The sequence below is a fragment of the Lontra canadensis genome, unplaced genomic scaffold (assembly GCF_010015895.1).
Source record: "Lontra canadensis isolate GAN:19392208 unplaced genomic scaffold, GSC_riverotter_1.0 scaffold7, whole genome shotgun sequence".
NCBI classification, from domain to species: domain Eukaryota; kingdom Metazoa; phylum Chordata; class Mammalia; order Carnivora; family Mustelidae; genus Lontra; species Lontra canadensis.
Genome location: NW_022631001.1, coordinates 37,418,230 through 37,442,837, shown reverse-complemented (window position 1 = coordinate 37,442,837; position 24,608 = coordinate 37,418,230). Strand labels below are relative to the sequence as shown.

General features: G+C 38.1%; 1 protein-coding gene and 1 pseudogene across 1 annotated transcript in view; both read right to left on the bottom strand.

Moving 5' to 3' along the window:
* PDE3B (phosphodiesterase 3B) overlaps positions 1 to 24,608 on the bottom strand; it is a 179,685-nt gene that overhangs the window by 33,484 nt on the left and 121,593 nt on the right. Inside the window, exons 3-5 of the mRNA XM_032853535.1 lie at positions 19,748 to 19,996; positions 16,917 to 17,059; positions 10,059 to 10,165 (exon numbers count right to left, since the gene is read on the bottom strand). Of these exons, the coding sequence (XP_032709426.1) occupies positions 10,059 to 10,165; positions 16,917 to 17,059; positions 19,748 to 19,996 (499 nt within the window). The remainder of the gene's footprint in view (positions 1 to 10,058; positions 10,166 to 16,916; positions 17,060 to 19,747; positions 19,997 to 24,608) is intronic.
* On the bottom strand, positions 11,922 to 12,094 carry LOC116865457 (annotated as a pseudogene).

The following is a 24,608-nucleotide window of genomic DNA, read 5'->3' as shown; positions in this document are numbered from 1 at the left end:
AAAGACAAAAAACAAAAACAAAATAACAGAGTGCTTCAGAAATACATCTCTAATGCTACTGATTTGCTCCAAAAACCTACACTGAGTGCCCTGAACTAAGGTGTAATGGGTATATCTGCAGAAAGGTAGGCAGATTTAAAACTTTATTTGCAAATAAAGATCTAAGTGTGAATCAGAGGGTAAAGCAAGTAACAGTTACTCAGGAGCTAGGGCATTTTCAGGCATAGCGGTATGTGTGTGTGATGGTTAATTCCATGTGTCACCTGGCTAGGCTATCTACAGCATCCAGCTGTTTGGTCAAGCTATAGAAGTGGTTGTGAAAGTATCCTCCAGAGGTGATTAACATTTAAATCCGTAAACTGGGCAAAGCTGATAACCCTCCCTAATGTGTGTGTGGCCTCATCCAATCGGTTCAAAGCCTTAAAAGACAAGACTGAGATCCTCCAAAGAGGAAGGAACTTCGGCTCCAGACTGCCTTCAGATTCAGGACAGCAGTATCTCTCCACCCCCCCCCCCTTGAATTTCTAGCTGGACAGCCCGCCTTACAAATCTCACACCTGCCTACCCTCACACTACTGCAAACCGGTTCCTTAAAAGAAACTATCCCTCCATATCTCTCTCTCTCTCTCTCTCTCTCTCTCAATGCAAACACACATCCTATTAGTTCTCTAGAGAACCCGAATACAATGTGTTATTTTATTTAATACAATGTGTTATTTTCACCATGTTGTGAGTTAAGTAGTATTTTTGTTCTCACATGTGGGGAGATAAAAAACTATCAAAAAAAAAAAAAAAAGAAAAAGAAAAAAGAAGCTAAAAACTTGATTTAGTTAACATAGTTAAGTCTGGGAGATCATAGTCCTTTAGTCCTTTCTCCAGAGCTGACACTATGGTTCTATCAGACCGATGTATGTAGAGGTTCCTGTAATTTCATACAGTGTTAGAGCTGAGTAGGATTTTTTAAAATCTGGTCAGCCAATTTAATATTTCAGAAGAGGAAACCGAGGACCAGACAAGAAGTGCCTTGCTTGATTAGTTACTAACTAGAAACTAAGGGTCCTTTTTTCTAGCCCTCTTTTCTCTCATTTTACTAGTGAGTGTCCAAAATCCTGACAGACGAGCTAAGAAGAATAAAGGGTAACATAATCTTAGGGTAGACATTTGATTGACAGAGAAGAACCTAGCAACTCTTAAAAAAAAAAGCTTTCTATGATATAGTCATCATTTTAATATTAAACCTTGTTTAGTGTGAAATAGAACACACATACGGAGGGAACGCTAACCACTCAAGCTGAGACATAGAGCACTGCCAGAGACCAGAACCCCTGTCTTCCAGCTCCTCCTCTTCTCATTAAAGGAAATCATTATCTTGACTTGCATGGTATTGTTTTTCTTACCTTTCTCTATATTTCTACCATGTATGTACTCGGTTTTTTTTTTCCCACAATTTAGATTAGTTTTGCTTTTTTTTAACTTTATAAACTCAATTAGACGATGAATATAAATGCTTCTATGCCTTGCTTACATCTTAAAAAGATACTGCCAGGCAGTTGCGTGTGACTCTAATTCTTCGATTTTCAAGGCCGTATAAAATTGTACGCATGAAGATAGCACAATTTTATTTCTCTGTTCAAGTACTGAACTGCCAAATTGTCTTCCAAAGTGGCTGAAGCATTTCGCTTTCCCATCAATGTGTCAGCGTTCCCACTTCGGAACATTTTTACCACTTGCGCCTGTCTTTAAAATCACAGGCTTTGCAGTGGGGATGAAGTCTTGGGTCAGTGTGGTTTTGATGTACATTTCCCTAATAATTAATGACACTGAACATCTTTTCGTGTGGTAGGGGGCCACTGGTGTATCTCCTCTGGAGAAACAGCTTTTTAGTGAGGTCCATTGTCTTTTAATTACTGAGTTGTAGGACATCTTTGTATATTCTAGATACCAGGCCACTATCAAATATACAATTTGCAAATATTTTCCCCCATCCTGTGTCTTTTCACTTTTCACCTAAAGAGGTGTTTGTAGAAATACAAATGGTTTTAATTTTAATGAATTCCAATTGTCAGTTTTTCTCATTCATGAACTGAGCTTTTGCTGTCATATATTAGAATGCTGTATTCAACACCCCAAGTCACAAAAATTTTCCATTTTCTTCTACTAGTTTTAGGCTTTAACTCTTATAGTTGTGTCTATGATGCATTTTTGTTAATTTCTGAGTATGATAATAGGATTCCAAATTCATTCTTTTTCCTATGTATATCCAGTTGTCTTAACACCATTTGTTAAAAACACCGTTTCCGGGGTGCCTGGGTGGCTCAGTGGGTTAAAGCCTCTGCCTTTGGCTCGGGTCATGATTCCAGGGTCCTGGGATCCAGCCCCGCATCGGCTCTCTGCTCAGTGGGGAGCCTGCTTCCCTCTCACTCTCTGCCTGCCTCTCTGCCTATTTGTGATCTCTGTCAAATAAACAATAAAAAACTCTTTAAAAAAAACAAACAAAACAAAACATTGTTTCTTCCCCACTGAATCATCTTGGCACCCCTGTTGAAAATCAGCTGGCCACATAAGGATTTATTTCTAGACTCTCAATTCTATCCCATTGAGATGGCATATTCTTATGCCAGTACCACTCTCGATTATACAGGCCAGTAGTAAGTTTTAAATTTCAAAGTGTGAGTCCTCCAATTTCTTCTTTTTTTATTAAAAATTGCTTTAGCTATTCTGGGTCCCTTGAATTTGCTTATGAATTTTTATTTTTTTAGATTTTATTTATTTGAGAGAGAGAGGGAGAGAGAGAGCACAAGTTAAGGGGGAGGGGCAGAGGGAGAAGCAGCAGACTCCCTGCTGAGCAGGGAGCCTGACATGGGCCCCAAGCCCAGGACTGGAGATCATGACCTGAGCCAAAAGTAAATGCTTAACCGACTGAGCCACCCAGGCGCTCCACCATATGAACTTTATGATCAGCTTGTTAATTTCTGCAAAGAAACCATCTTGGAACTTGATAAAGATGGCATGAAATCTAGAACGATTTGGGGAGTATTGCCATCTTAACAATACTACATTTTCTGATCCACAAATACAGAGTGTTTTTGTATTTATTTAGATCTTTAGTTTCTCTCAACAATGTTTTACAGTTTACAGTGTACAGGTCTTATGCTATTTTGTTAAATTTATTCCAAGTATTTTATTCTTTTTAATACTAACTTCACATGGAATTATTTTCTTTATTTCAGTTTGAGTTATTCATTGCTAATATACAGAAATATAGTTGATTTTTGTATTGGGATCCTGTATCCTGCTATACCGATAAACTTATTAGTTTGTAATAGATTTTAATGAATTTCTTCAGGTTTTATAAATACATGGTATCATCTGCAAATATAGTTTTACCTATTCCTTTTATTCCTTCTTACCTGACTGCTGTGGCTAGAACCTCCAATCCGATACTCACTAGAGGTGGCAATTATTTCCTAAGTATTAAAAATATTTAAAATTTCATTTTATAATCTCTAGTTCTTTATATTCCCTCTTTGATGAGACACTTTTGTCATAACTCTTCTTAAATACTGTAAATATTGGCACCTGGGTGTCTCAGTTAAGTGTCTGCCTTCGGCTCAGGTCATGATCGCAGGGTCCTGGGATCGAGCCCCATGTTGGGCTCCCTGCTCAGTGGGGAGTCTGCTTCTCCCTAGCTCTGTCCCTCCACCTCACCCCCAATTTGTACACTCTGTCTCTCGCTCTCAAATAAATAACATCTTAAACAAAATTTAGATACGGTTTCCACTAGTACTTTAAACATATTTATAAGAGCAGATTTAAAGTCATTGTCTACTAAGTCTAAATTCCAAGCCCTATCAGGGAAATTTTCTGTTGACAAAGATTTGTTTCTTTGTACATCACAAAAATTTCTTAGCATGTTTCATTTTTTTTTTTTTTTTTTTGTGGAAACATTTTAACAGTTCTGGTATCAGATCTGTCCCACACCCAAGGTTAATTAGGTTGCCAATTTTTGTTTTCTTGCTTCTAGTTATTGAATGGCTTTCCTGGCCTAATTATGTAGATTCTGTTTTCTCTGACATGTGTAGCCACTGAGGTTTTACTAGCTGTTTTTTTGTTTTTTTTGTTTTGTTTTGTTTCGTTTTTTACCTTTAAGTTCTTGATTTATTTTTTAAGTTTGACTTCCTGTAAGTCACCCATGAGTCAGAACAATTTTGTGGTCAATCAATGAGTCTGAAGGTTTCTTTAAATGTCTTGCCTAGAGTCAGCTGCCTAGAAGTCACCTGTAGAAGGGAATCTGTTGAAATAGTTACACCTTCAAACTTTAGTTTATAACACAGGATTGGATTTCACGTCCTGCTTGTGAGAGGCCTCAGGGTCAGCTCCACTGACTGGGGCCTTCTCTGATGCATGTACACAGTCACACACCCCCAGGAATCTGTCAGACGTTCTCAAGTTCCCGCTGGTCATGGAGTAGCATCCAGGATTTCCTTTTAAATTCTGAGGCAGCTCTTGTTGGCCACCACTGAAATCAGAGCCTTAGGCAGTCTCAATGTTGCCTGGCACAGGGTTTGGGTTTTTTGTTTTTTAGAGAGCCGAGCTGAGTCCAAATACCCACAACACCCAGGGAATAGAGATTTCCCAGGGAGCTTCAAGTTGGGACTAAGTGTTTACTATACTCTCAGTGGAGTTCTAAAAGTCTGCTCTCCCTGATGGTAGCAATGCCACCTGCCTTTGCCAACAGTTCCAATGACGGAGCCCCCAGATGAAATGTCACAGGACCCACGGTCTTACCCAGGTTCAGCAGTCTCTCTTATACAGAAGACTTCTACTAGTTTTTTATCGGGCTTTTCTTAATTCCCAATGTTCTGAAATGGCTGAGCTTCCTTTTCTGTCTTCTTGTTGTTTTAGCAGGAGAGCGAGTTTATGGATATCTTCTCTCTGCCGTTCCTGAAGTCAATCACTATACAGGATTTTAATACTTTGAGACTCACTGAGACTTGTTTCACAATCCAGCAAATGGCCTACTGTCCTCCATCCTGTGCGTATTCTTGGAAAACATATTCATCCTGTGATGGCTGAATGTGGTGTTTTGCAGTCAGTTGGGTCATGTCATGTTGCTCTAATCTTCCATATATCTATACTAATATTTTGGTCTGCTTATTCTACTAATGAGAATGGGGAGTTAAAATCTCCAAATATGAATATGGATTTGTCTATCTCTCCCTTTAGTTCTGTCAATTTTTGGCTCATGTATATTACAGCTATGAGATCAGACCTCCCTGCATCCTCATACTTACAGTGTGCATCTTGTTCAGAGCATACGCTTGAGTCTTGTGTTGTTAACTGCCTGACAACCTTTTTTTTTTTTTTTAAGATTTATTTATTTGACAGACAGAGAACACAATTAGGCAGAGAGGCAGGCAGAGAGAGAGGAAGGGAAGCAGGCTCCCTGCTGAGCAGAGAGCCTGATGCGGGGCTGGATCCCAGAACCCTGGGATCATGACCTGAGCCGAGAGGCAGAGGCTTTAACCCACTGAGCCACCCAGGCGCCCCAACCTTTGTCTTTTATAACCAGAGTGTATTTTCAGTTTTTTGTTGAAAACTGGATATTTTTAAAATATGCTTAATACCACCGGCAGATCTCTGCCTCTCTTCCCCCTCCCCCACAAACTGTTAAGTTTATGTGATACAGTTTTCAATCTAGTTGTTTCTCCTTTATGTCTTTTATCTTAGATTCTTTTGGTTTATTTTTGTTGTTGTTGTTTTAAAAAAAATCATGTCTCCTATATTCATTTTTTACTTACACCTTATTCATTATGTTCAGTTAGCCAACATTCAGTACATCATTAGTTTTTGATGTAGTGTTCAACGATTTATTAACATTGCATGTAACACCCAGTACCTTTTTCTCTCATTCTTTTAATTGCAACTCTGGATACTACAATGTGCATCTTTGAAGTTTTACTTTCTTTCCAATTTGTACTTTTTACTGCTTTTACAAGTTTAAATCCATTTCCCCCTCTTTCACCCTTTATATGCCATTGTTACCACATATTTGACTCCTTCATATATTATGTATGCTACAAGGAAGTTACTGTGATTTTAAATCAATATTCACCCAAATGTTCAGGCTTACGAGGGCTTTTCATTTGTTCCAGCCATTATATGCTGTAATCAGGGTCATTTTCCTCCTACCTAAGCTACTCCTTTTGCTGAATCTTAGTAGTACGGGTCTACCAGCAATAAATTCTATCAGCTTTTGTCTGTATGAAAAAATATTTCACTTTTACTTTTAAAAGATATTTTCAAAGGGTAAAGAATTCCAAGTTGGCCTTCTTTGTTTGTTTGTTTTTTCAATACTTTAAATATATCATTCTACAGTCTTTTGAGTTCATACCCGCTGTTGTAATATCTGTCAATATTACTGTTGTTACCTGGAAAATAACCTTTTCTATCTGGTTGCTTTCAAGATTTTTTCCTTGTTGTGTTATAATTCAGAGGCTTGGCTGAAATTCCAACCTATGATTTTCCTTATCTTCTTAGGGTTCATGGAGTTTTAGGAATTTTTAATTCCTCTATTATCTTGGAAAATTATTCTGCCCTATTGTCCCTCTTCTCCTCTTTGGGACTTCATGTATACATATATTATACTGTTAATTTGGCCCAGTATGTCTCTTAAGTGTTGTTCTGTTACTTAGGCTCACATATGGTAAAGACTATTAACATCTTCTGTTATGTTAATAACTTCTTTATCTCTGATAACTTTCTCTCTTAGAAGTCTGCCTAGGCTGAAATTAATATAGCTTCACTGGCTTTCTTTTCATTAGGGTTAGCATGGTCTATTTTTCTCCATCCATTACTTTTAATCTTTATGTGTCTTTATTTTTAAAGTGGGTTTCTTTCCTCCTTTTTGGAGATCTGAGTTTCTAATCTGTATTACTCTTCTTCTCTTTAAACAATTTATTTTAATATTTGTCAGGTTTACTGGCAATAAATTCCCTCAATTTTTGTCTGAGGAAGCCTTGCAAAAGGTACAGAATTCTAGGTTGGTGTTGTCCCCCACTCCCCAATACTTAAAAATGTCTCACTCCGTTTGAATGGTTTATGAAGGTAAGTTTAATATAATAATTACTTTTGTTCCTCTATAGGTAAGTTGTTTCCCCCCACCCCCAGCTTCTTTAAGGATTTTTTTATCTTTGATTTTCTGTAATTTGAAAACAATATACCAGGTATTGTTCTTTTGATATTTATCCTGTTTGGTGTTCCTCCGTGAGCTTCCTGGATCTATAGTTTGGTGTCTGATATTAATTTGAGAAAATTCTCAGTCATTACTGTCTCAAAATATTTATTCTGTTCCTTCTTGTTTTCTTTTTCTGGTATTCCTTCTGTAGTTGTCCACAGTCCTTGGATATTCTGTTCGATTTTTCAGTCTTTGTTTTTCAGTTTTGAAGATTTCTGTTGACATATCCTCAAGCTCAGAGATTCTTTCTTCAGCTATGTCCAGCCTGCTCATAAGCCCACTGAAGGCATTCTTTATTTCTGCTATAGTGTTTTTGATTGTGAGTATTCATTTTTGTTTTATTATTTTAGGATTTCCACCTCTCTGCTTACATTGCCCATCCATTCTTGCATATTATCTACTTAACCCAATAGAGCCCTTGCCATATTTATCATACTTAAGTTCCCAGTCTGAAAATTCCAACAACCCTATCTGATTCTGATAGCTTGCTCTGTCCAAATTGTGTGTTTTTCACCTTTTGGTATGCCTTGCAATTTTTTCTTGATAGCCAGACATGATGTACCAGGTAAAAGAAACTGCTGTAAATAGGCCTTTAGCAATGGTGTGAGGTGTGAGGGGAGAAGTGTTATACGTCCTGTGAATAGATCTCAAGTCTTTCGGTGAGACTGTGCGCCGGACTACGAACTTCACAAGTGTTTCTCGGGTTGTTTTTTGGTTTGTGTGTTTTTGTTTTGTTTTGTTTTGCCTCTCCCTTTGGTGGGAGAATGACTAGAGCTAACCGAAGTTGAGTATTTCCCTTCCCGCAGGTTAGTTAGGCTCTGATAAATCCTCAGCCCATAAGGTTCTGGTTAACTAGTTTCTCCTGAGGGCAGCCTTGTTAAGAAGAGGAAAGTGCTCTGGTGTATTTAAGCATGGTTCCTTTTCCTTGCCCCCTGATGAAAGCATTTTCTCCGCTATTTCTTTCTTTCTTTCTTTCTTTTTTTAAAGATTTTATTTATTTATTTGACAAAGAGAGAGATCACAAGTAGGCAGAGAGGCAGGCAGAGAGAGAGGGGGAAGCAGGCTCCTCGCAGAGCAGAGAACCCGATGCGGGCCTAGATCCCAGGACCCTGAGATCATGACCTGAGTCAAATGCAAAGGCTTAACCCACTGAGCCACCCAGGCGCCCCTCCGCTATTTCTGAGGAAATTTGTCAAGCTCCCAGAGGTGAATCTCACAAACTTGGGGGGTGGGGAGCTCCTTATGACTGGGTCTCCCTGGGGTTTCTAATTCTCAGAGTTATCCTCCAGCAATTTGCCAACTATGGTTCAGGCTTCCCTACCCCAGCACTGATTCTAGGCAGTGGCTCCAAGTTTCCACTTGCGCATCTCTGCTCCAGTAAGTCATTACTTCCTGTATTTGCCTGTGGCTCCATTCTTAGTGGGACCAGTTGCCCTGTGTCCTCATCTCTCTCACAGATCCTAGAAGAGTTGATTTTTTTAGTCTGTTCAGCTCTTTACTTGTTAGGACAGAATGATGACTTCTGGGCTCCTTAAACATGCAGAACCAGAAGCCATAGTATTATCTATATTTTTTTTCCCCCTCTGTTTCAGTTTGGATATTTTCTATTTTTCTGTCTTTAAGTTCACTACCCTTTTCTGTCATGTCCAATCTGTTCTTAAACCACCCTAGAAGCTTTTAATTTAATCAACCGCATTTCTCAGTTCTAGTTTTCTATGTGTTCCAGTTCTATGTTAAAATTATCCAACCATTTTTGTCCATCTCCCCTTCTATTTCTTTTAAAACATCATTATTTTAAAGAGTTTGTTAAATCTAACATCAATATTGTACATAGGTCTCCTTCTAGTGTCGACTTTTCTTATCAATAACACGTTCCTGCCTCTTCATGTTTTATTGTTTTTTGCTGTATGCCAAACACTACATATAAAAGAATTTTGTAACTGTATGTATATTCCATTGCCCCTAATGCCAGACATAATGTACTTTAAAAGCAGGTATCAGTGTTGTTCTGTTATTGCTATGTTGTATTTGTATCTTTCATCTAAAATATTTTGAAGTGTTCTATAATCTTTTGAATTAAAGAAAATTCCTTAATTAGTAGGGGTGGTGAAATGGGTGAAGCAAGTCAAAAGGAACAAATTTATAGTTATAAAATAAATCAGGGGGATGTAATGTACAGCGTGATGACTACAGTTAATAATACTGGACTGTATATTTGAAAAGTACTAATAGAGCAGATCTTAGTTATCACAGGGAAAAAAAACTGTGACTATGTATGGTGACAGAGGTTAACTAGACTCACTGGAGTGATCATTTGGCAATAAACACAAATATCAAATTACTGTTGTACACCGAAACTAATATACTGTTATATGTCAATTATACCTTAAATAAGTAAATAGATGGGAAAAATTCTATTAGAATGACTTACTAGGATATCATTAGGTTTTTTCCACTCTCACAGCAAGATTTTTTTTTCTCTCTCTGTAATTGCCACACTGCAAAAGAATACCCTTGCCATAGAATTTTCCTTTGTTCTGAATTTGTGAATCTGGATCTTCAACTTGGTTAAGTAGTTGTGTATTTTATTCCTGAATCCCTAGTGCCTAACCAAATGCCTGGTACATAGTGGATGTTCATAAAGTGTTATGAAAGAATGAGCAAATGGTCAACTAACAGTCAATCCAAATCACTTAGTCATGTTAATTTACGACTCATAAAATGGTATTCGAAATTAGCTCTAAATGTATAATGAAAAAATTGTGCACTACCATACACTTTGAGACCTCCCCCATTTAAATCATAAAGAATGGTTTCTTACCAGCTCTTCTTAGACCTATATGGTGAGTTAGGGACACAGAAGATGACCTTTGCTTCGGGATTGCCAGTAGATTTGAACTAAAAGGCCCATTTAGATAGGATCCTTGACTAAAAGGGAAAGATAACAGATTAAGAATTTTAAAGCCATGGGAAATTTCCTCTTTTTTATTCATGATCTTCAGTTCAACTAGGAAACATCTGCTTATACAATCAGAGTTTAGACATCTATCTAGTGCTTAAAGCCTAAAGCAAGGGCCAGAAATGCTTTCTGTAAAGAACCAAGTAGTAGAAACTTTCAGCTTTGCACTTATTCGACCCTGCCATTGTAGCATAAAAACAGTCACAAAATACTAATAAACAAATAAATATGATTGTGTTTCAATGTAATTTCATTAAAACAAACAAACAAACAAACAAACAAGCAGTAATGGACCACATTAGGCCCAAAAGCTGTAATTTGCTGAACACTGGTACAAAGCAGGTTATCAATACCACCTGGAGGACTTCTTAGAACACAGATTGCTAGTTCTACCCCCAGGATTTCTGGTTCAGTAGGTTTGGGGCAGGGCCAGTAATCTGCCTTTCTAATAAGTTCTTAGGTGATGCTAATATTGGGGGGTCCAGGGACCTCACTGAGAATCACTGGCCTAATACATAGTTTTCACTATTTCCTGCTCCCTCTCTTCACAGCTATTGATTATCCATTAACTACCGCCATTTCCTATAACTGAAATATTTATTGTAGGTTTTAGAGCTCTTACGAAGAAATTAAACACAGGTAGGCAATCACACACTACAGCAATGTGATATGTAAAATGCTATTTAAGATTATATATTTGGAAGATTTCCAGGACCAAGCATGTAGCAAGTACACCATAAATTTCACCTTTTCTTCGATATTCACTAGGCTTTTTTCCTCTGTCGACTCCTCATGTGGGCACTTTGCCACAGGCTCAAGGACAAATCCAGATTCTCTACTTTTCACTCTTTTTTAGTGGAGGCTAATATCTCAATAAGCTCTTCTCCAACTGCTCCATCTTTTCTGTACTTCCATACCCCATGACTCAAGGAAGGCCTATTTTCTCTGTGACCTAAAAGGTTTTTGTTCATGTCTCTATTACATTTACACATCGCGTATTATAATTTCACTGCTTATGATAATTTTCCCTCATTATTTTGTCATTTTCTTTGGGGCTTTAACACATCTCTCTAAATTCCTGGTGGAAATAGCACGGTGCCTGATAGAGATGTTCAACAGATACTTGTAGAATAAGCGAATGATCTTCTCTTTAGGTTCCTGGTCTCAATTTCCTACAGAACAAATCATTTTGCTCCCCAAATTTGGGCGAGTGGGCTCTTTTTCTTTCATTAACTGTTGCTTTGAGGGTCTCCTTGGACATTTTTCTAGAAATATGGTTTGTTCTATAATCCTACGGGAGCAAAAAATTCTGTATTACAAAAAGAGAAGGCATGTAAAACCAGTTAGCAACCCTTAAAACTTCCTTCTTGACACTAACAAAAACTGTAACAGCAGCACTATTTCTAGTATCTATTATGTACCATTCATTGTTTTAGGTAGTTTACATACTTTTATCTTCTTTAGTCTATTTAACAGGTAAGGCTTCAAGAGGCTAAGTGATGTCTCCCCTTTCACACAGCTAAAATTCACAGCGGCAGAGCTAAAATTCAACCTCTAATTTCTTTTCACTCTAACAGGAGAAAGCATTTACTTTCTACCTGTTTTGAAAAGGCTTTGCCCGCACCTTCCACGAAACAATTCTGATTCTAGCTCTGTGTTTCTCAATCTATAAAATTAGAGATTTAGAGGTAGGGACATTTTTTTTTTTTTTTTTGGTATCAGGGTAGAATTTACTGATTCATCAGTTGCATGTAACACCCAGTGCTCCCCTAACGCCCATCACCCAGCTGCCCCATCCCCTCATCCACCTTCCCTCCAAGAGGTAAGAACTTTTCAATTAGCCATAATCGTGCCTCAGATAAACCTCATTGGCTACAATACTGCCACTACGCAAAGCCTGAGGTAAGAACTTTTAACATCTAACTTTTAGAGTCTATTGTATTTTTTTTCTCAAGCCAGTAGTAATGATAATTTGATGATGTCACAAAAAGAGGCAATATGCAAATAATACCACCCAATAAACTCATGTCTCTGCTCAAGCTCAATCATTCTTTGTATCAGAGTACTCCCTGCTCATATGTGAAGTGGGGGAAGACTAGGAAGGCACAGCAAGAATACCACTCAGGGGTATACTCAAACATAAATCTGTGTACTCTTAGTTTACTCCCTGATTAATATTCAAAACAGGGAAAGGACTTCTCCTTTTCAAAACAAACCCACTGCATTGCTCCACAGTCCCCTACTTTGATTCAAGCTTTTCTAATAATTAAGTATACTATACATTCAGTTAGCGGTTGAGAATTGAGAGGTACAGGTCAAATTACAGGTTTTCAGCTGAGTTGTAGAATTGTCTCATTAATTCCTGGCCTACAAGCAGATAGATGTACACTCTAATGAGATTATATAAAACAACACTGAAGAAGGCAGAGGACAAAAAGGACAGGAATCTCAAGGTTTATTAACAGTTCGTAAGAGAATGACTGAAGTCAGATTTGGGAATCACTACCAGAGACTGTCAAAAGTTACGGTCACAGAGTTAAGCCATGTGTTAAGAATCTGACTTTTAGACAACCAACACAAATGACCTTGATAAGGTTTGGATCATCTTGTGTGGTTGTGGGCATGTGTGAGAAGCTGGACAAACGTGTTGGCTATCTGATGCCTAGATTCACAGAGCTATTCTCTCGAGAAATTGAGTGATATGACACCATTAGCCCTCTTGAATCTCGGCAGTACAAACAGGGTCCAGGCGCTGGTATCAATCTCTAGTAAGTTATGAGACACAGAATTGAGAAGCTGGTTCCCTAGTACATTATTTAGGGAACTTAGTTCCTGCCAAATCTTTAGACTGAATTACAGAGCAGTTATAGAGATGAAGGATGAGCTGAGGAACGGGTTAAAGGCAAGTCTCTTCAGTGTAGGGGTGAAAAGCCTACACAGGTGAAAGCCTAGCAGTTTTGGAAAATGATGACTTGCCTATTTTTCCCCAGGGAAAGTCTGTTCCAAGGAAGTGAGCTTTGAGCTCTAAATACGTGCTCTGTTTGTCCACAGGGAGGGATGGGTCCCAGCAGTCCCAGGATACAAGTTTAGCCATTTTTTAACCATAGCTACTAACCCTGAAAATTCAGAAATGGGTAATTCAATTGTCAGCTAACCCAAGAAAGCATTATCCCACATTTCCTGGAACTTCTTCACCAGAGAACCTTCATCTGAGACATCCGCAAAAAGCATCCACGATCATAATCTAATATGGACACCATACTCCCTGCAGGACATTTGTTCAGCAGCTGTTTATCCTCAAATATCCATTTTAATGCAATCAGACTCATCACAGTCATCGAGCAGGCCTCAGAAGAGCATTAATGACTAACACAGGGTAGAAGGTGAAAGTGCCATAGAAGAGGCAAAGAGAAGGTGTTAAGGAGATTCAGAGGTGAAACAGATCACTTCTCCTTGGAAACCAAGGGAGGAGGAGAGCAGGGTGTTAGCCTTAAAGTGAGAAGACCTGGTCCAGGGAGAGAGAACAACTATGATGGCGGCGGTGGTGGGGGTCAGGGGGGTGGGAGGGAGACAAGACGCATAGAAGCAGATAAATAGAGGGAACAGCAAATAGTTACACTTGACTGGAGTTTCAGATAAATAGGGAAAGACTGGTGTATTTTGGTGTTGTAAAATAATGGCCCTCTTTATTAAAATTTCAAATTCTGTACGAGATGAATAGTGATTAAACTCTTCAGGTGGGTAATACAGTGGCTGTTCAAATAGTGTAACTCTTCTTCCTTGTGGTTTTTCTTCCTTTAGATTCCTTTTATCTTAGCTATCATAAGATTTCTAACACTTGGCTTTTTTCTCCAGACAAAGCTTGAAGAAAAGCAAGATTAAATCCTATATCACTCTTCACTCAAACAAGGTGGGCTGGAAACTATAATTCAGCTTAATTTTCAAATGAGTTCAACTAAAAACAAAATTATCAGAAAAAGTTCAAGGAAGGGTTTAACTCATGTCACTGCTGTTTTCACCTAGAGAGCTTTCCAAGTCATTTTTTCTGTTCTCATTCTTTGCAAGACTGCTCATGTCTTCTAGTTTGTTTAATCATTCCAAGTAAGGGTGCAGCTTTGTCAGGAGGGAGTAACAGGGTTTCAACTCCCAGGCCAGGAATTTAGGTAATACTCTAGAGGCACTGGTAAAGGGTCCAAAAACTTGTTGACTAGAAACACTGTGTAATCAAGGTTTTGTTTAAGGAAGATTTGTGGTGGAAGGGTAGGAGAAGGATCAGGCGGTGAAGGATATGAGAAATGGAGAGGCCAATGGAGAGGAAAGTCGCCCAGGTAAGGAGTAAAGAAAGCATGAAACAGTGTCAGCAAAGTGATAAAGGAGAAAAGGGAGCAGAGAGGAAATGAGGCGCAGACACAGACCCGACAACTGGTAGCTATAGGATAAGATACCAGGACGCGGTAACACCAAGTTTTCTAGCTAAATCCATTTTTTTAAGCAACCACAAAACTAGAGGGTAGCACCAATGTGACAGAAAATAAGGGCAGAAAAACAGTAACATGAAAAAGCACCTGGAGGGATGAGAAATTTAGTTTCGGTCAGAGCGTCAGGGACTGAGAGGTTCACTACTGGAACCTGTTGAAAACACAGTCAGGGTTATTTAAATCACAGTCAGAGAAGCTATCCTCAGAATCCAGGGCTGCCTTCAAATCAAGACACAAAAATGCAGGACATGTGACCTCCGTTTTGGGGTACTCTGATAAAGTCAAGATGAATACCTCATGATTCCAAATTTGCAAGTCTCTCTGGTTAAAACTACTAAAGCCTAAAGGTTCCTGCACCAAACACTACCATACATGAAAGATCTGCAGCTGTGCTGTCTAATACGGTTGCCATACAGGTCTATATGACAGTCATATATAGCCCTTTGTATTTTAGTTAAATTAATTAAATCAAATTTAAATTTGGTTCCTTAAACATACCAGACACACTTCAAGTCATCAATAGCCACATGTAGCGAGGGGCTACCATACTGGACAGTGCAGATAGAAAACATTCCCATCGTCACAGAAATTTCTATTGGACAGCACTGATCTAGAAACTTGAGTTTCAAAAGGAATAGTGGTTGTAAATGCTTCATACACTCCTTATCCAAAGTACACTTAGAAACTTATTACTGAGAAGCTACAGCTTCTAAAAGAATTACTTCTAGCCTTACCTCTTTCAAGGAGATGTTGCATAATACCATGAATTACTTTATTCTCCAAGTTTCTAAATCTTTTTAAGCATATGACTTTGTTTTAATGAGAGCTAAGTAATTATATCAAATCTGCAAACAATTTACTTTTAAATGAACATTCCTCAGAGTTAATTTTCTTTGGACCATGGTTCTATTTTAACATCAATCATCTTAAACCAGCAGGATAAAAGTGACCTTTACTCACTGTATCAAGTGTTTCTTTAACTTCAAGTGTACTGCTTTTACATCAGTGTGATTTTTGAAAGATTAAAAAGCAACTGTTTTCATCATTCTTTTTTAAACCAAACAGTATTCTCAAGATGATACTTCCTATGGTTAAGAAATACACCATATTTTCAGTTCCTATCATTGCTGACTTTCCCATATCCTGCTTCCATTAAAAAACAAAAAACCAAAAAGCCCCTCAAAACCCAAAACTGTCATGTTTAGGTTCTCGGCAAGCTCTGCATTCCTGGGACTATACTTTTTATACATCAATCTCTTCCTATTTTATATACCATTTCACTCAATTTTTCTTTTATTAAAAAAAAGTGTTCATTACTTGAATATATTATAAAAAATTCAAGTTAAAAAATCACACAAGAATCTGGAACATTATAATTATTTGATCCTATTTCCTATATAAACCTTAATACAACTTTTAACAGACAAATCCATCTGATCCAATCCTGCCATCTGCTGTTTCAAATGTGCAACTACACAGCTCGAGCTCACAAAGTACACACGTGCCCAGTGGTTTAACAGAAAGTTTAAACTACTTCCAAGTCTGTTAACATAGTCAAATGAGTGACAAAGAGAAGTTCGTAACTCACACAGGAGATCACTATGTTTCCTGGCTATTAAAAACAAAGCACTGAATCCTTTGCGATGAGGGTATATGGGTATATTTACATTCAGAAAATTTCAGGCCCTGCATTTTCCCAGTTACTGATGCCTTTCATGTGCAGGATTAGCACGGGTCAGTTCCAAGGCGATCCTCAAGTGACTACAGAATGTATGAGCCATCTTAGTCCTCCAGCAAGAGCAGGGTTTGGAAGAGTTTTGCTGCCTTGGAAGATGAGCCCTGAGAACGCTGCTCCTCGTCTAACTGGTCAGTAACTCTGTTAACCCATCTTCCGACACGGCGCACTAGATGGGTGTGATTGCCTCCACACTGGCCACTGATACTAATTTTAAAGCTTTCCCATTGCCCTGTCCTAGATTGACCCTATCTTCCTTAAACTGCCTCCCTGACTTCTTAAGGCCTCAGCAGGCCTTGTACCCAATGTACTTCACTTTCTGGAGAAGGTAGGTTAGCTTCCTTTTAAGAATCAGTTTCTCTATCATGCCTTATTACGACCCACGCTGTCCTATGTCTAAAATGCTTCAACTTGTTCCTTTCTGCTTTTAGCTCTTTCAGACTTCATTCAACGGAGACAAAATGGATGTATTTGACACAAGTTTCTTTAAAAGACTGGGGACCTTACCTTGAAATGCCAAAGTCTTGGTGTGGCCTCTTGCCATTACTGCGTTCCCACCTTGAAGAAGGCTGTTCTGAGGGAGGCAGACCTGAGGTTGCAGAGCTCCTCCTCAGCTGTGGAGCTGGTAAGCCATTCCTACTGTTTAGTCCCTGTTGAATAATTTAACAATGGTTAAGACTGTCACCCTTCAGATACGCTGTATGTGTATTTGTAAAGACGACGTGTAAAAATGTCAATACAAAGTCTATCTTTAACATGTACAAGAGAAATAAAACATTTTACTCTGAAAATACCTCAAATTTACTCCGAATTTCACATTCTACACTGTTGTTCTATTTAGTGTTCCTCCCACCAAAAAATGATTTCTGAACTCCCTACAATTTAACAAGATCTTTATTCTTTTATACACTTTACTCCCTCATTTCATGAGAAATAAATACTTGACAATTTCAAAGGCAAATATGAAAGATTTACCCTGAAAATCAACTGCAGAGTTCAAGCTTAGGATGAGGGACTATAAGACCTATATACTAAACCTTTTTTATTTTCAGTATAAGGCTAATGTACATAGGGTTAACCTGGAGAAACTGAAAGATTCAGAGCTATCTTTTCAATTAGCAATTAAACTCAGAACACCATTAGCATTAATATTTTACCTTAATTTTTAAAAATATTCTAAATTGGTCCAAATATCGATTAACCAATGTATTCTTTTTTATTTTTTTTAACCACTGAATAGGTGTTTTACTGAGATTTACATAAAACAGTCTTTACTTCTTCTGAATTTCCCCCACTAGCAAATACTGAAACCATCTCAGAGATAAATATCTCCTATGTTTAAGTTTCCCAAGCATGTCAATTTTGTAAAGGGTCATAGTGAGTTAGACTCACAGTGAAAACGTCCTTTGTGGAACATAATCCTTTCTGGCTATAATTTAGGTCCATTCAGTCTCTTAGTTCTTAACACATATATAAGACATTTACATTATCTTTTATGACTCCCCTTTCCTTACTAATTATCTTTTCATAAATGGCTATTGTTCTTTTTTGGAGTAGTATCAGGCCTTTTCTATTCTTTTCCAAAAGCAGAGACAAATTCAATGTGAAATTCAAGAAAGAAATTTAAAGAACACAACGAAAAGAAATAAGGGATACTTCCTGGTTCTTATAGGACTACTCCTATCAGTAGATTCCAGTACCAAAAACAAGCCTGATGAACTAGAATGTTCAGGAAATGAGGCGCTTAGGCATCCTGTTTCATTTATGTTGTTTAAAATGTTTCTAAAATGTACCAGTACACGTTTTTTAAACACAATAAACATAGTGACAAACATAATATTGATAATAGTAAGGTTTTTCTGATTAAGATTTTTAAGAATTACTATTTTTGTGTCAAGTATACTGCAACTGAAAAGAGAAAAAACCTATTCAAAACATCAAATGCCAATAGAAAATACAAAGAACAACTTACAAAGTGAAAACTAACTCAAGAATATAATACCATTACTTTATTGATGGATTTATTACTGTCACTTTTAGATACTTGTGATTAACCTACTTCTGACATGCAGAGCGCTAAAAAGAATGCCTTATAATAAGTACCATTGTTAATTGGATTTTGAATAAGGCAAGTGCTACTGTATATATTTCTTATAAATAAAAGCATCACATAATCACCTGTTGTGTATATTTGTGATCAGTAATTATCAAACTTTAGCCCTAACTGGACTTAATTTTTCAATATTTCTACATCTTAATGCTGAGAACTAACACAATGAAATTAACTGATCAAATTCCTTTCAAAATGATATTTAACTTTTTTAAAGTTCTATATACATTATTACAAGGGACAAAATTAACTGATTTGAATTTTATCTTCTCTTGATTAGTTTCTTTACCTGTAGAATAAATAAATCTAGAATAATCTTTAAAATGTTCTTATTAAGTTTCTGATTTTAGTTATTGATAAAGATATTGATTAGTCAAATAAAGCAATTTTAATTACACTCTGAACAAGCATAATGTAAACCTACTTAGGATAGTATTTATTATTTCTTAAAGAAAATCCTGTTTTGAAGCACTTATATTAAAAAAAAAATTAACCCCATATTTAATGATGGAAAAATCAATGTCTATTAGGCTAGACCAAGCTCCAGTGCGTGTAAAGGGGGCAAAACAGAGACAAAAAAAAAAAAAAGGTGAAAATTTAAAATAATGCTTTGTAATTCATAAAACAAATATTATGGGACGCCTGGGTGGCTCAGTTGGTTAAGCAGCTGCCTTCAGCTCAGGTCATGATCCCTGCGTCCTGGGATCGAGTCCCGCATCGGGCTCCTTGCTCTGCAGGGAGCCTGCTTCTCCCTCTGCCTCTGCCTGCCATTCTGTCTGCCTGTGCTCACTCTCTCTCCCTCTCTCTCTGACAGATAAATAAAATCTTTAAAAAAAAAATTATAATGATCAATTCTTTGTGGTTCAATAATATTCCTGGATTCTAAATCATACAACAGATTAATGACATGACAGGACCACTAGTTTGTTATACAAGCCTGGACTTAAATATGTGTTGTTTTGTATTTAAAAACAATAACAACAATGATAAATAGTTGTACTGATGAATTTTTAACTGCTAGCTATAGCAAAGTTATTTAGAATAAAAGCTGAACACTCCTTTAGAATGATTTGAGATTTACAACCACCCCCAAAGTCCCAAGCAGCTCAATATACTGTACAAAAAAGCTGATCCTTGAAACTGTATTTCATCTGAGCTATAAAGGAGCAGTTTTAATTTGAAAATATTAAATGTGGTAATTAGGGCTGGCTGATTACTGGATCTTGACCTTGTAAAGTTTTCGTTCTCCTTTCTCATTTGGGTCCTCTATTTCTGAGCAGGGGTAAAATCCAGGAAATGGTGTGAGAGGGTTAATCTTTGGCCTGCAGGAACCTGAGAAAGCACCCATCAAGCTACTGATGCTCCGCAGAGAGGAGATCACTTGTGGGGGAAGGGTCGGATCCACCAGAAGATCTGACACCATATTGCGAGCCTCATTTAGCACAGAAAGATCAACTCCACTTCCACCTCCAGAATTCTAGGAAAGAAAAGAAAAAAGTAGTATTATAGATTTGTACGAAAACGCTCTAACATTTAAGAAACACTGTATTTTAAATCTATGTACATATACAAGGTACACCTATACAGCGGTTCTTTCAGGTAACCTTACACATTTCAGAGGCAGACGAGTGGAGGGACAAGGCTCTCGTGCAAAGACATCAGCAACTGAAATCTACGCTTTAACCCTAATTGTCTGATTTTGAGCAAGTTATTTAACATCTGAACCTTTTAGTTTCTTTACGGTAAAATGGAGATTACAACCACCACCTCATTAAGGGCTGACATGAGACTAGTCTGAGAATACATGTAAAACATGAGGGAATATATTTAAAGTGCAATAAATCACACCATAACCATCAATACTATGGAAAATAAGAAGATAAAAATACAGGAAAAAAGGTGTCAGAGTTTGAAGGAGATAGTGATTAACTTCGAACTGAATGGTCACCAACAACTTCATGGAAAGGGTAACGTCACACTTGGCCTTAAAGAGTGGACAGGAAAGTTTTTTTGTTTTTTTTTAAGATTTTATTTATTTATTTGACAGAGATCATGACCTGAGCCGAAGGCAGAGGCTTTAACCGGCTGAGCCACCCAGGTGCTCCAGGAAAGATATTTTTAAAATTTAGAATAAATATTTCATTGACGTATGCATATGGTATGATTTTTACTTCTTGAAAATACATATATGATGTTCAACTCAATTACCCATAGAAATGAGCACATGGATAATCAACAGTGAATTAAATGTAATTTTTCTTGCTTTTATTGTACCTTAAACCTACATGAGTTATCTAAAATTCTTAATTATCGAATGTATTTAATGAATTCACCATAAAACTGTTTATTAAGTATCCTCAACACATTTCAGAACTAAGTTCCAAAGTTATGAAAGTTAGAACAATAATTAGCTAAATAATGTCTTTGCTCTTTGGGGATTTTTTTTTTCTTGTAAAGTATTATTTTGTCTTAGCTTTTATTTGAAAACATTCCCTATTACTAGAGGATAGCCCAGCTGTTGCTAATCTTTATAAATAAATACTTTGCTATATATGTCACTATAGATAATTAAGCATACTTCAGACAAATAGCTTCCCATAAAACTGAATTGCTGAACCACAGTAAATGAACAAGTTACAATTTGTTCATTACTATAAAACTGCCCTCCTGTATGTTTGGTTAAGTCTTTACCTCCACAAATTGTACTATAATAGCATCTGTTTTCCCACATCCAAATGAGAAATCTATCGATATTTAAGCTGGTGTTCCTCTATAGATCATGTGTCATTTCTCTGTAGTTGCTTTTATTTTCTTTGGTCTTTAGTTTTCAAATGTTTAAATATGACATGGCTTGCAGATTTATTAGGGGTTTTCATATTTGGGATTCACTCAGCTTCTCAAATTTGTAGGATTACTTTTTTTTTTTTTTTTTTTGCAAAATTTGAGGACGTTTTCAGCCACTGTTTTTTCAAATAATCTTTTAAACTCACTCTCTCCTTCTCAGACACTGATACGAATTTTGGATCTTTTGTTATTGGCCAATACATCCCTGTTACATTGTTTCCATCTATTTCCTCTCTGTTGTTCAAATTAGGTAAATTCTGTTGCTCTGTCCTCAAGCTCACAAATTCCATCCTCTGTCATCCCACTCTCCTAAGCCCATTCAGCAAATTTTTCATTTCCATTACTGTATTTTTGAGTTCCAAAGTTTTCATTTCTTTCTTTTTTATAACTTTTACAGATCTACCTCAGAGATGTTGCAGGTTTGGTTCCAGACCACTGCAATAGAGCAAACAGCACAATAAAGTGAGTCAAATAAATTCTCTGGTTTCCTAGTGCATAAAAAAGTTATGTTTACAATGTACTGTAGTCTATTATGTGTGCGATGGCATTATGTCTTAAAAAACAATGTACATACCTTAATTTTTTTTAAGATTTTATTTATTTATTTGACAGAGAGAGACACAGCGAGAGAGGGAACACAAGCAGGGGAGCAGAGAGGGAGAAGCAAGCCTCCCGCAGAGCAGGGAGCCCCTCGGGGATCATGATCTGAGCCAAAGGCAGCAGCTTAACAACTGAGCCACCCAGGTGCCCCCAACATACCTTAATTTAAAAATACTTCATTTAGCCAGCGGGGTGGCTCAGTCAGTTAAGTATCTGACTCTTGATTTCGGCTCGGGTCATGATCTCAGGGTTGTGAGATCGAGCCCCATGTCAGGCTGCACACCCACTGTGGAGCCTGCTTAGGAATATCTCTCTCTCTGCCCTTCCCCTCCACACTCTCCCTTCCTCTAAAAAAAAAATACTTTATTGCTAAAAAATGCTGACAATCATCTGAGTTTTCAGCGAGTCGTCATTTCTTTTTTTAAGGGGGGATTTAAAGATTTTATTTATTTATTTGACAGACAGAGATCACAAGTAGGCAGAGAGGCAGGCAGAGAGAGAGGAAGCAGGCTTCCCACTGAGCAGAGAGCCCGATGCGGGGCTGGATCCCCGGATCCTGGGATCATGACCTGAGCTGAAGGCAGAGGCTTTAACCCACTGAGCCACCCAGGCGCCCCGAGTTGTCATCTTTTTGCTAGTGGAGGGTCTCGAATGTGATGTTGATGGCTGCAGACTGATCCAATCGAGGTGGCGGTAGCTAAGGGTTGGGGCGGCTGTGGCAATTTCTTAAATGAAGTTAGCTGCATTCGGCTGACTCTTCCTTTCACAGTTTCTCTGTTGCTTGTGATGCTGCCTGAGAGCATTTTACCCACAGGAGAACTTCTTTTAAACTTGGATTCAATCCTCCCAACACCTGTGACTGCTTTATCAAGTTTATATCCTATCCTAAATCCTTTGTCGTCATTTCAACAGTCCTCACAGCATCTTCAGGAGCAGATTCTATCTCCCGAAACCACTTTCCTTTGTTCCTTCGTAAGAAGCAACTCCCCGTACGTTCAGGTTTTACCCCGAGATGGCAGCCATTCAGTCACCCTCAGGCCCCACTTCTTTAGTGTACTCCTCTTGCCGTTTCTACCACACACGTAGTTACCTTCTTCACTTAAATCTCGAGCCCCTCAAAGTCACCCACAAAGGTGGGAATCAACTTCTTCCAAACTCTGTTAATGCTGGCATTTCAACCTCTTGAATTGTGAATCCTTTTCAGAAGGTTTTCAATTTTCTTTGCCCAGATCCGACCAAGGAATCACTACCTGGGGCAGGAACAGCCTTACAAAATGTATTTCTTAAATAATGAGACTTGGAAGCCGAAATTATTAACTGGCTCCATGGGCTGCAGAATGGATGCTATGTTAACAGGCATGAAAATATTAATCTTGTTGTACGTCTCCGTCAGAGTTCATGGGTGTTCAGGTGCTTTGTCAATGAGCACTAATATCTGAATCTTTCTTTTTTCCCTGAGGAGGTCTCGAAGGTGGGCTTAAAATGTTCAGTAAACCGTTGAAAACAGATGTGCTTTGTTGTTCCATTTACAGAGCGCAGAATACGTTTAACATAATTCTTAAGGACCCTAGGATTTTCAGAACAGTAAAGGAGCACTGGCTTCAATGTCAAGTCACCAGCTGCATTAGCCCCAGTGAGAGAACTCAAGTCTAACCTTTGAAGCCAGGCATTGACTTCTCTCTGGCCATGGAAGTTCTGGGTGCCATGTTCTCCCAATAGAAGGCTGCCTTACATACCTTGAAAATCTGTCGTTCAGTGTAACCACCTTCAGTAAGTATCTTAGCTTAGAACTTCTGGATAACTTGCTGCAGCTTCTACATCAGCACTCATTTGCACTTTGATGTTTTGGAGATGGCTTCCTTCCTTAAACCTCGTGAACCCACCTCTGCTGGCTTCAGACTACTTCTGCAGCTTCCTCACCTCTCTCAGACTTCATAGGATTGGAGAGAGTTAGGACCACGCTCTAGATCAGGCTTTGGCTGAAAGGAATGTTGTGGCTGGTTTGATCCTCTATCCAAAACATTACAACGTTCTCCCTATCAGCAAAGCAGCTGTCTCACTTTCTTATCATTCTCGTGCTCACTGAAGTAGCACTCTTACATTTCCTTCAAGAACTTTTCCTTTGGGGGCACCTGGGTGGCTCAGTGGGTTAAAGCCTCTGTCTTCAGCTCAGGTCATGATCCCAGGGTCCTGGGATCAAGCCCCGCATCAGGCTGTCTGCTCAGCAGGAAGCCTGCTTCCTCCTCTCTCTCTCTGCCTACTTGTGATCTCTGTGAAATAAGTAAATAAAATCTTTTAAAAAATAATAATTAGAAGTAAATTAGAAATTAAAAATCACAACACTGGGGCACCTGGGTGGCCCAGTCATTAAGCATCTGCCTTCAGCTCAGGTCATGATCCCAGGGTCCTGGGAATGAACCCCGTATTGGGCAGTGGAAATCCTGCTTCTCCCTCTCCCACTCCCCCTGCTAGTATTCCCTCTCTCACTGTCTCTTACTGTCAAATAAATAAATAAATAAATCTTTAAAAAAAAAAAAAAAAAAAGAACTTTTCCTTTGCATTCACAACTTCAATGTCTGATGCAAGAGGCTAGCTCTTGACCTATCTTAGCTTTCGAGGCACCCTCCTCTCAAGGCTTAACCATT